This window comes from Ailuropoda melanoleuca, chromosome X, assembly GCF_002007445.2.
Source record: "Ailuropoda melanoleuca isolate Jingjing chromosome X, ASM200744v2, whole genome shotgun sequence".
In the NCBI taxonomy this organism is placed as follows: domain Eukaryota; kingdom Metazoa; phylum Chordata; class Mammalia; order Carnivora; family Ursidae; genus Ailuropoda; species Ailuropoda melanoleuca.
The window spans coordinates 27,506,165-27,518,715 of record NC_048238.1 but is presented as its reverse complement, the minus strand read 5'-3'; the positions used below and the strand labels follow the sequence as shown (position 1 = coordinate 27,518,715).

Genomic DNA, 12,551 nt, shown 5'->3' with positions numbered 1-12,551 from the left:
CTATAGTTAAAGACTACCCCTTTTGGCTACCATTGGCTGCCGTTGTTATGCTAACAAAATACTGTTTTGGATATATTTAAAGTAAGAAATATAGTTGGGGTGCCTGGGTGGCACCATCGGTTAGACGTCTGACTCTTGGTTTCGGCTGAAGTCGTGATCTCAGGGCCCTGATCTTAGGGTCATGATATTGAGCCCCACATTGGGCTCTGTGCTCAGTGCGGAGTCTGCTTAAGTTTCTCTCTCCTTCTCCCTCTGCCCCTATCCCCTTCAAATAAATACGTAAATCTTTAAAAAGAAAGAAATATAGTTAATCATCAAGTGTGGTGTCCGATAAAATGCATTGTAGATGTTGATTCATTTTTTGGAAGATGATAAAGAAGAAAGAAAATCCCTACAACTATCTCTTTGAATTATTTAACTAGTAAGACTTCATCTTGAAAAAAGGATATCCTACCAAAGAGTATGGAAGACCATGAAAGGCACCATTGAGGCCAGAGAGATCTGAGTTAGAATTCCCTTTCTGTCATTTTATTCTTGTTTACCTTTTGGAAGACTGCTCAGACTCTCACTTTTCTCCAGTGGAAAATGGGAATAATAACTGTTACGTTGTAGGGGGTGTTGTAGGAGTCCGTGAAATAAGTAAAAACTTGGAGCCCAGTTCCTGGCTCATAGTAACTGTTAAAAGAAACATTAATTCCATTCCTTTCCCATTGAAACAATAGGGAGTTGGGGCATTATTTAAGTTCTAAGATTATTTAAATTTCCTAAATGGACATAGAAATCTGAAAAAATGTCAAGATATTCAAAACTATTACCTACTGCATCTTAAGAGTAGACCTCAGAGAACTTCTACAGGCCCCTGGACTCTGAGGTAGCCCCACAGCCAGAAATTCTCAGGATGGTTTTTGGTTTAATGCTAGCAAATACCTGTTTGGACAGACCCCAGGAGACCCAGTAGTTTATAACCCCCTAAGACTTTAATGCTTACTTTGGTTTCACTCATTTATGGAACATAAGAAGTAGGAAGATCGGTAGGAGAAGAAAGAGAAGAAGAAAGTGGGGGTAAACAGAAGGGGGAATGAACCATGAGAGACTATGGACTCTGGGAAACAGACTGAGGGTGTCGGGGAGGGCGGTGGGGGATTGGGATAGGCCAGTGATAGGTATTAAGGAGGGCACGTATTGCATGGTGCATTGGGTGTTATACGCAAGTAATGAATCATGGAACTTTACATCAAAAACTTGGGATGTACTATATGGTGACTAACATAACAATAAAAAATTATTAATAAAAAAATAAAGCTTACTTTATAGAAGGTTTTTCACCTTGACTATACATTAGAATCACTTGGGTGCTTTTAGAAATGTCAGTGTTGGATCCCACCCACAAAGATACTGGTTTAATTGGTGATTCTTATGTGCAACTGTCTTAAGTTTAGCATACAACCCTGGCTCATTTCTGCCTCAGTCATTTCTGTGACCAGAACATGACCAAGTACCTCCTTCTTAATATTCTTTCCAGGTGCAATATTAACACAGTACTTTGTACTGAGTTCCTTCAGCATTCCAATTGAAAATATTAGCAGATACAATAAAACAGATTAAAGGAAGACAACACTCATCACCTGGTTTAGACTAGTATATCAGTTAGTTGGTTACATCTGTCATCCTGGATGCTTGAGGACCTTAATGAATAAATACACTCTTTTGGATCAAAGGTAATATGGAAATTGATAGGCTTCAGGAGATAATTTGTTTTTTTTGCTTCAAGTTTTTATTTAAATTCTAGTTAGTTAACAAAAAGGGTAATATTGGTTTTAGGAGTAGAATTTAGTGATTCACCATTTACATTTAACACCCAGTGCAGATAATTAGATTTTGATCCAAAAAAATACATTGTTATTGAATATCTAGTTTCGAAATGCTTAATGTCTTAGATGCTAATATATTTTTTAAATTCCTAGAATTTTCTAAATTAAGTATGCTCATAGGGAAGAAAATGTTAATACTCTACAATTATTGTTTTTATCTTTGTTTCAGTCAACAAATGTGTTTGATTTTGAAGCAAAAATTACAGCCTTTTATTTTAATTCATCCTTTTTATTTAATATCATTTATTTCTGTTAATTGAAATTGAAATCTACAAATGTGAGAAACTATCAAAATAATATTCTTGTCCATGCAATATAACATATATGTGGTGTCCATGTAATTTGTTTAATCCATTTATTTTTCTCGGTCCATATTTTTGCCTCTAGGCAATTTGACAGATCTGTGGAAAAATGGCGGCGGTTTCATTATGATATGAAGCTACTTAATCAATGGCTAACCGAGGCTGAACAGTTTCTCAAAAAGACACAAACTCCTGAGAATTGGGAACATGCCAAATACAAATGGTATCTGAAGGTAAGGTTTTAAGATCTCTTTTTTTTCAAACTGTCTTTATCTTTGCCACAATATCACAACTGTGTAACTTCTTCAAGTTCAGGTCGTGAAGGGTGATGGAAATTTATAATTCCCCACTTTTGTTGTCATCACTACATGTACTAGAACATCATCAGGATGACCATGTTGGGAGCCTGCGCTGTGGCCTATTTGTGTCAGGGTGAGAGTTAGCCTAGATCTAACCGGTTTATCTGATGAACTGCAAAATGTAATTGAATCTGTGATACAGGGAAGAATCTTGCAGCAGGATGTCCCATGGCTTTGGGGCAGTGTGTATTTTTGCCTTATGTTGAATCCTGTCCAGGAGAACTTGTGGTATACTTAGCAATAATGTAGTTGTTGGAAATATCCATCATGATAAATTTACAGTTCTGTTTCCCTGGAGATAACTGTGGTGATGTAGCAATATTTCTATATATTCTATTGACAGAATGCCTTCTGAGATAGTCCAGAGGCCAAAACAATGCATAGTTAATTGGTGGTACTTATTGACTTTATTATGGTTTATGTTAATGGAAATGCAACATATAGATTATAATCAGTGTACACTTTAATTTCAACTTGCTGTATCTTTTGAGTATGCAGATAAAGATAAATTAGATTTTGGAGGTTATATCTTAGGTTATAAAACATATAGTTAAGGTATAAGAAATACTCGGTTATTACACCAAGTCTAAAGTATTTAGGTAACTTTTTAGCTCAAATTGTTCATGTATCAATTTTCAGTCAAGCAGATTTGAGTTCGAGCCAATTTTTAATGCCATAAAATACTGATTAAGACAGATGAAAGCAAAGAAAAAGGTTATTTATTATAAGTTCAGACATTTCAAAATGCAGGATTCATAAAAGCAACATCATTCAACTTTACAGTTTTCTATTCTCATATAATTTCTTGCATAGCAAAAATATGTACAGAAGGTAAGCATGTAAGCACATGCATATAAGTAAGCTGTGTAAACATAGAACATGAATAATTATAAAATCTTGTGTACTTGTGTATATATCCATCAAACTTGTATATACATCAGCATTGTCATTGAAGATAGAGGAAATCCGAGGCTTTCCATTCTGCCATCATATAGAAAATACATTTTGTGATAGCACTAAAGTGAACTTGGGGCTAACGCAGCATTACTAGGTCTCAAAAATATGTGCCATTAAGGTGTACTTGAGGAGATGTTAAACTTTTTGCCATTTCCAGAGATAACCTACACAAGGTAGTTATATATTTTAATGTTTTTTATTATTTAAAAAATATATACTCACTATAAAAATAAAAAGCCATGCAGAAGCGTATGTATACTTCCATTCTACTCCTTAGAGAGTAGTTGTTTTGATATGGATTTTGGTATTTCAGGTCAGCATCTTCAGGAGGCCCCCCCTGAGATGGAGGCCCCCCCGAGATGGAGATTAACACACAGAAGGCTTAATAGGGAGTACTTTTGGAAATCGAGCAATTGGTTTATGATGTGCCTTGGTATAATTTTCTTCATGTTTTTTTTCTTGAGGTCTGTCAAGCTTCTTTGAATTATGGGTTTTTAGTTTTCATCAAATTTAGAATTTTTAAGGCATTATTTTTAATGTTGCATTCTTTTTATTTTCAGTCTGTTTTCTGTGTAATTTGTATTACATGATTTATATCGTCAAATTGACCACTCTTATCTTTTGTAATATCTAATCTGTGATTAATCCCATCTAGTGTATATTTTTAACTGCGGACACTGTTGTTTTCTGTGATTCGACACCTTGTTGAAGTGTGATTTGGGTCTTTTTGCATCTTTCATGTCTCTACTGAATTTGTCAATCTTTCCTCTACCTTTTGGAAAATACGCAATACAGGTATAACAACTGGTATAATGTCCTGTCTACTAATTCTATCATCTGTGTCTATTTCAGGTCATTTTCAATTAAGTTTTCTTTCCATTATAGTTCTTTTTTTCCTGCTTCTTTGGATGAATGGTAATTTTGACTGGATGCCAGATGTTGTGAATTATAACTTGTTGAGTGCTTGGTATTTTTGTGCCGATAAACATTCTTGACCTTTGTTCTGGGACACAGTTAATTTACTTGGAAGCATCTAGATCTCTTGAGCATCTCTCTTTTAGACTTTGTGAGTTTTCAGCAGAACAGCATAAGTCTAGGGCTAATTTTGCTCCACTACTGGGGCAAAACCCTTCTGAGTATGCTCTATGATGCCCTGTGAATGGTGAGGTTTTCCACAATGGCTGGCAAGAACAGGCACTATTCCCAGCTGTGTGTGAGCTCTGGTGGCTGTTACTTTTCATCTTTTTGCATAGTTCTCTCCCTCATCATGTGTAGTTTGCTCACGTATTAAGAGCTCGTCAGGACTCAGCTGAAGCCTGGAAGGGCGCTCTCTGGGGATCTTCAGTGTTCTCTCTGTGTGTATCTTTCTCCTGTTTCGTACTCTGCCCTGTGAGCTCTAGCTACCTTGGCCTCCTGGAAGTCCCAGCTTCATCTCGTCAACTCAAAGAGACTCCCTAGCTTTGTGAGAGTTTCTTTATCCTTTGTCGTAGCCTGGAATTCTCTCCAGACAGTAAGTGGCAACAATTGTGGAGTCACCTCATTTGTTTCTAATTTCTCAGAGATCAGTATCTTTCATTGCCAGGTATCTAATGTCTTCAAAACCATCATTTCATATATTTTGTCCATTTTCTTCAGTTTTTAGCCAAGAGGTTAAATCTGGTCCCTGTTACTCCAACTTGACCAGAAGTGGCTATCCAAGTGAAAGGATTTTGACGCCATTTCATCTTTTTAGTACACATACTTCTGCATACTCTTACAACCGTGTGATGCTTGTAAATGCCTTGAGAATGTCTAATGATCCTCAGTTCTTGACAGTGTCATTTAGTTGACATTGATAAACATCTTATCAAAACTTTTCCCCTTAATTGAGGAATTTTTTAAAAGACTATTTTATTTAGTCTGTTTTTTACTCAACTTACACATGAAATAAGAAGGGGAATTCTGCATGACCAGGAAAAGTTCTTCTAGCTAAGGAACTGCAAATGATATTGCAAATCCTCTAATCATTTAAGGTGTTTTTTTTCCCTAGTGATTAGGAAGCTCCAAAATCATGCCCATGCATATGTGCATACATGCGTGCACACACACGTACATAACATGCCCAAGGTTATCTTGCCATTCTGCTAAGTCTCAGAAAACAAGTCCAGAAGGACACTGTAAGGTATCACCATTAGTAAGACAAATAGAATCTCTGATAATTTCAGCTGCCTTGGCCATAATCATTGTTAATTAATAACAAATAAGAGAACGAGTTTAAATTTTTGCTAAGAAATTGTTTTAGGAAACAGAATGTCGATGGTGCAGATTTGTTGGCATGAACCAGTAATGGTTGCTTTGAGGAAAATCAACCAAGCTGCCCATATACTAAACAGACATACACAGGGATACACTGGAGTTTAAAGCCTCACATGTATGATTTTTAGCAAAAATATCATGTCTAAATATGAAATAAAATAAAAAGTATGTACATGTTGTATGCTCTTCTATATATATTTCTATCAAACTGCATTTTATTTAACTCGTTAACTTGAAAAAAGATAAATCAGTGTCCTACTGACACTTGGTATTGTCATTCAAAATAAAGTGACTGCCAATAACAGATAGATGGTCTGGTTCCATTCAACTCAATGATTTTTTTCTCTGTCCCAAGTTAATGATAAAATTAAATATGTGAATTCACATTTTTCAAGATATTCCAAAAATGTGTCATGCCACGATAGGAAATCTCTTTCTAAAAATTAATTTTTTACATGAGAATATATCAATTATGTTATATGCCACTAAAAACTCATTTGTTAATACATGAACTCAGTTATTTATGCATCTTCTCATATATTCATTCCACCAGCAGTAACAGTACATATACAAATTTTTATCACCCACAAAAATATTGACTTGCCACATTAGGCTCTAATAGAAGTTCAGAAGTTTGGCTAAGAGGTTGGAAGCCACATTCACAAAGTGTGGGTTCAAATCCTAGTTCTTTTAGCTTAATAGTTGCAGAATCTTAGGAAAGTGTCTTATGTCTCTCTGTGCCTCTGCTATCTCTTCTCTTAAAAAGAAATAAAAATGAGATGTGCAGGTACCACTTAGAATTACATTTTCCACAAAATAATTACTCATTAAATGAAAGATCTTACTATAACTAATCATACTTCATAAGTGATTAGCCTATACTTATAAAAACAAAAATTTATTTACTGAATTACTGTCCCCAACCATCTGAAATACAGATTTGACAACCTGGCAATTTCATTAAACTTTATCTTTTTATGAATTATGACATTTTCTCAAAGTACAGCTCTTGGATTAGGAATTGAGGAAAATTCTAGTTCAGCCAAACACATCCTCCTCAGATAGCTGACACTTCTGCCTACTCATTTTAGAGCAAGAAGAAATGTTAATGGGAGTTTTCAAGGGGAAAGCTGAACACCATGAAAGAAAGTTATGAAAATAACATTAACTCATATAGTGACAAAGTGAATTGGTATGCCAACAAGTACCTTGAGCGAAAACAGGAAAGTGGAAATCATAATGTGTCTTAACATTGAGCTTTACACATCCTTCTAGAGTAGAAAGCAGTAAGTTTTAAAACATGGACTCTTATTTAATGCGGTTGAAAATTCTTGAGGTTGACAGTAGAAATTATAAAAATCACCATTAGATCGAATATTTAAAAGAGTGGAATATTTTTGCTATTCATGGAAATGGTGCCTGTTTGTTTTATGGGGTAATGGTGCTTAGTGGACCATATTTCAGCTCTGGAAAGCAGTTTGCCATTACTCAATAAATTAAACATAAAATGTCCACAGGACCCAGCAATTTCACTCCTAGATTTGAAAACATGTGTTCAAACAAAAACTTGTAGATGAATGCCCATAGGAGCACTATGCATAATAGCCACAAGGTGGAAAAAAACCCAAATTCCCATTAACAGATGACTAAATAAAAATTAACAGCACTTTCTAAAGAATGGTGCCATGAACAAGCATGACACCTTGCAATCTTAAGAAATTCCTTTTAAAAGCAACTTAAGAAGTAAACAGAAGAGGGATTGTTTAGATGAAATTTTTTTAGGCTTTAAATTGACAAATGTTAAGCCAGCTTAGGGAGTGGGACAGCAGTGTGTTATTTTGACATGAGTTAACTGCTGTTTTTAAGCAAAACATCATCTTTTTTAGGTGAAGTTAATTAGTTTTCTGGTGTATCTTTCAATGCTACCATGTTTACTCCTCCATAATATATATCGTATTGTACGTGTGCAATATATTTATATATATTGCTGTAAAGAAATTCAATTAAAAGCTGTTTACTTTGTAACATAATGATACATCTTAATTCACTGTGATAGAGGATAAAGTCAACATGGATTAAATGTGTCATGTTGTAGTATTCACGTTCACCATCAAATCCTAAAACCTTAGTTTAATTTTATGTCCCAGTTAAGCAGAATATACTTTGCCTTTTCTCAAATTGGAATCTTGAATGAAGAATGGAAAATTCCTTAGAGACTATGTAGTTATAGCATGAGAACATTACTGTGAGCTCTCAGATGAAACGATAAATGGAAAAAAAAAAGGCACTGGTGTCTTGGAGTTGGGAGGGAGGCAAAGAAAGAAGAATCTAAGAGTCTATGTTTAGCAGCTCTGCAGATCTGCCTTACCTTGGCCATTTGTGATAGAGGAAAATAAATCCACAGTGCTTTTATAAAGGACCCAAGTCTCAGAAGTTTAGATTCACAGAACACACTGGAGTTAGGTAGGGGTGTGCCCATAAGTTTGAGACAAGTGGGTCCATGAAAAGGCTCTCTTTCTCATAAAGGAAGTCTCACCCAGTTTGCAGGGCAGAAAGGCCTCAAGCAGCAGGTGTCATTACTGAAAACCCATTGGCTTGCCAGAAATAAAGAGAACTGAATGGATGTGCATAGGTCCCTGACGCTATCTGCCACAGAGCAAGTTTTGGTACTTTTCTTTGTAGGTACTCTAAAACCTAATCGGTCATCTACTCCCTCGAATGACTTTATAGGAGATGAATGACTTTGAATGAATATGGATTAAATCAAAGGTTATCTAGAAAAAGGCATATGGTGTAAAAGACCAAATTGAATACAAGTATGTTTTCTATACAGTTGGCTTTTACAGTGCTGATTTTCACCAGCTGGCTGGTGAGTTGAACTGCTTCTTAACAGCCGCACTGCTGGGACTCAAATGCTGATAGGAACTTTGATGGAAAAATTACTGGGGTAAAAATTTCTGCCATCTGTTGCCCTTCATTGGGACCCTGATGTTAAGAATAATTCATACTATTGCTGGCCCTTTATATTTCCCCAGCAGTAATAAAGTTTTGTTTGGTAGTCCCTGTTTCTGTAACTAAAGGACACAAGCAAATGTAAGGGAATGAGCATGAAAATTTAGTGTGAAGAGAATTTGTCTCTCATCACTTGCTTTAGGGTTACAGCATTGTATAAACATGGGAATACATCTTACAGTGAACTTTTCAATGTTATTAACTGGTCGTGGCAGGAGAATTCAGTCTTTTAAAACAGAGAAACAGTTGGACACTTCATTCTTATGTAAATATTGTTAGCCTTTTATTACTGCTTAGAAACTCCTCTACAACTTCTTGGCTCCTATGCATCTTTTCAGAAGCAGTAAATAACAGATTTATTGGGGGTTTGGCACAGTGCAGAAATCCAGAGAGGGGCTCTAAATTGTTGCCTATCAAATGTGTCTTTCATAAAATAAGTATATTAAAATAATTGGATAATTCCAATGGCTTGTTCTTGTTGTCCAGCATGGCATGTTTAAGAAGATGACAGATTGCCACCCATTATTGGAAAGAAGCAAGAACCAAAACTATAACTTATTGTAATAACCATAGCAGTAAAGAACTGCTTAAAACGCATGAAAAACATGTCATCCCTAAGGGATCCCCAGTCTTAGAGTAAGAAATTATCAAGAGAGTAAGAATCTGCAAATAAAAGTGAAGCATGCTAATTGCAAATTGAAAATTGAGGAAAAAAACTCACATCAACATAGAAGCAATGTGAATTCAAAATTATTATTTGATGAAGCAAAAGATTAATGCTAATATAAGTGATTTTCATGAAGTGCAATAGTTTGCAAAGAACACATTCTAGCCACACTGGTCTTGCTGTTTCTTCTCTCATGGTTTCTTACCCTTCCAATGCCTGTTCCTATGATTAAATTTGCTCTTCTCTTTGCTTGAGGGTTCTGCCCTATCTCCAGTTCTTATCTGCTATGTCTTGGTCCCCTCCCTCTCAGGATTTTTATACACTTCTCTTTATTTATATACATTTGTGTTCTAATGTTTTTTCTCAGACACGGCCTTTTGTAACTTCTCTCATCTTTGATGAGATATCTCTCTCTCTCTCTCTCTCTCTCTCTCTCTCTCTCTCACACACACACACACACACACACACACACTTTCTTTGTAACACTGTCAGTTGCTAATTGTAATATATGTTTGCATGTTTATTATCTATATTTCGAACTATAATGTAAACCTTGCAGGGACTTGGTCTTTCTTGGTCACAGGTATCTACTCAGCACTTAGAACAGTCTTCCCATCGGGTGCCTGGGTGGCTCAGTTGGTTAAGCACTTGACTCCTGGTTTTGGCTCAGGTCATGATCTCAGGGTCGTGAGATCAAGCCCCACGTTAGGGTCTGTGTTCAGTGTAGGGTCTGCTTAAGATTCTCTCTCTCCCTCTCCCTCTGCACCTCCTCTCTGCTCTGCCCTCTTTCTCTCTCTTTTTCAAAAAAAGAATACTCTCCTTGTATGTAGTACATATAATACTCATTATAATTAATAATGAAATAAATGGAAGAATTATATATTCATCGTCTTACTCGCTTAGGTAGACTATCCCCAAACTTGTCCTTCCTTCCATCTGGTGTCCAAGAAATGCTCCCTTATATTGAGTTGCCCTGTCCTCTTCTTTGTACAGAGTATTTGAAGTTTTCATATTTGCTGATGGTTAAACAGTATGATGGCTCCATTCTCTTACTCCTTGAGCATGTCATAAATACCCGAATCCATTCAACAAACACTTAGTGTGAGCCTACCACATGTAAGGGTTTGCCGACTGCTAGGGATACAGAGTTGGCAAAGAAGCCCATTTCCTTTAATAAGCTAACAGCTTCTGGAGTTTAGCATATTAAGGCTAAGGTGGAAACACATGTCAGGTGTCATTATTCCAGAAAGTCCTGGAACCAGCCTCGGGGAAACAGGAGTGTTTTTTCTACAGCACTTATTTTTGTTCCCTAGTCCTTTTTGACACCCCTCCATTACACCTCTGGGATTCCCAAACTCAATTGAGAAAACATGACTTTGGGAGCCAGGAAAGAGCAATATTATGAAAGGCAGCACAAGGAAAGAGCTAGCTATGAAGAAGTCACACAGAGAGTGAGAAAATGTTCTGACATAAATTGTAAATTTTGAAAAATGATAAAATTGACATTATAGGACAAAAGGCCTGTTCACAGATGAGATGGTTCAGGATGAACTATTCATCAAGCTGAATAGCAAGTATCTAGTCATAAGGATGGTAAATCTTCCTACTCTATAACCAAATTATAGGTATATGCCAGAGACCAGGATTGTTTGCAAATATCATAATTCACAAATTTTAAAATTCTTGTTCTTTTATGAGGCTATAATGGACAGAACTTTAGTGGCAACTAATTTGTATTAAGCCATTCTGATCAAAACTAATAAAGAGGAATGATTCAGGGATATGGGGAGAAGAAAAAATAGATATGTTGGAGATGGATGCATATTTATATAGTAGCATGTTCCCTTTTAAGGCTTTGTTGGTTCACTATTACTTTTTGTCAGTACATAATTTTAGTTTATAACTATGCAGTCCTTCAAGTTTAAATCCCTTCTTTGTCCAGGTTCAGGCTTTCATTTTACTTAGGCTCATTTTGAGGAATATTGCAGAGAGACTGAAACAATAGACAAATGTGCTACCCCATAGATTCTAGGACTTCATGTAGAATATTGAACTCATTATTATTGTTAAGTAAATATCTCACCTGTGATATCCTTCAGAGTACTTGCAATGAAATGAATTTTAATACAGTATGTATTACACTTAATATTGATCCTAAGGATGTTAAATTCTTTAGAAGAGCAAACTTATGGGACCAAAACCTGCCAGCTACCTGTTTTTGTAAATAAAGTTTTATTGGAGCTCAACCACACATATTTATTTACAAACTGTCTATGGCTGCTTTGTTGCTACAAAGGCAGAGTTAAGTAGTTACAGAGACTGCCTGGCCTGCAAAGCTTAAAATGGGAACTGTGTAGCTCTTAATAGAAAAAGTTTACTAACTCTTGCTTTAGAAGATAGAGTAATAAGTTGCAATAAAAATCCAAGTGTCCTTTTTACCTTCTCTTTAAGCTTTCTTTCTTATTTGATATAAGAAATGGAGTTGGGCCATGTTCATAAAACAAATTGAAATTTGTGGTAAAAAAAAGAGGAAATCAAAATAGGCTTGTTATTTAAGTCAACTTTCTCTATTTAAAAGATTATTTTTTTTATTTATTTGAGAGAGAGAGAAAGATCACAAGCAGGGGAAGAGCAAAGGGAAAGGGAGAACCTGGGGCTTGATCCCAAGACTACGGGATCATGACCTGAGCCGAAGGCAGACGCTTAACCAACTGAGCCACCCAGGTGCCTGTAAGTCAAGTTTCAACTCCATGAATTAAGAGAAAAGGTTTGATTAAAAAGCAAAAGAGGTTTTTAAAGTCACTTAAATAATGTGTGGTGGACTTAGGCATTTTGAAAAGTGTATAGCAACTGTCTTACTGACAGTACCACCAGTTGCTCTTGGGTACCTGCACAGTCTTAGTGGGACAATAAATGAAGTATTCTGTCCCAGAGAGTTCTAAAGGTTTTTCTGCTGGAGCTTTTCTCTCACCATATCAGTGGTCCTAAGTGTAGGTCCTAAGCTTGGCCAATCATATTTTTTTCTTGGGACTTTTAATCTTGTGGTAACTGATAAGGTTGGAGTTTATTCATTCTAATGAGAATGGCT

General features: G+C 35.9%; 1 protein-coding gene across 9 annotated transcripts in view; it reads left to right on the top strand.

Moving 5' to 3' along the window:
- DMD (dystrophin) overlaps positions 1-12,551 on the top strand; it is a 2,070,581-nt gene that overhangs the window by 982,068 nt on the left and 1,075,962 nt on the right. For all 9 annotated transcript variants that reach the window (XM_034649821.1, XM_034649815.1, XM_034649816.1 and 6 more), the window contains one exon: positions 2,259-2,406. In XM_034649821.1, the coding sequence (XP_034505712.1) occupies positions 2,259-2,406 (148 nt within the window). The remainder of the gene's footprint in view (positions 1-2,258; positions 2,407-12,551) is intronic.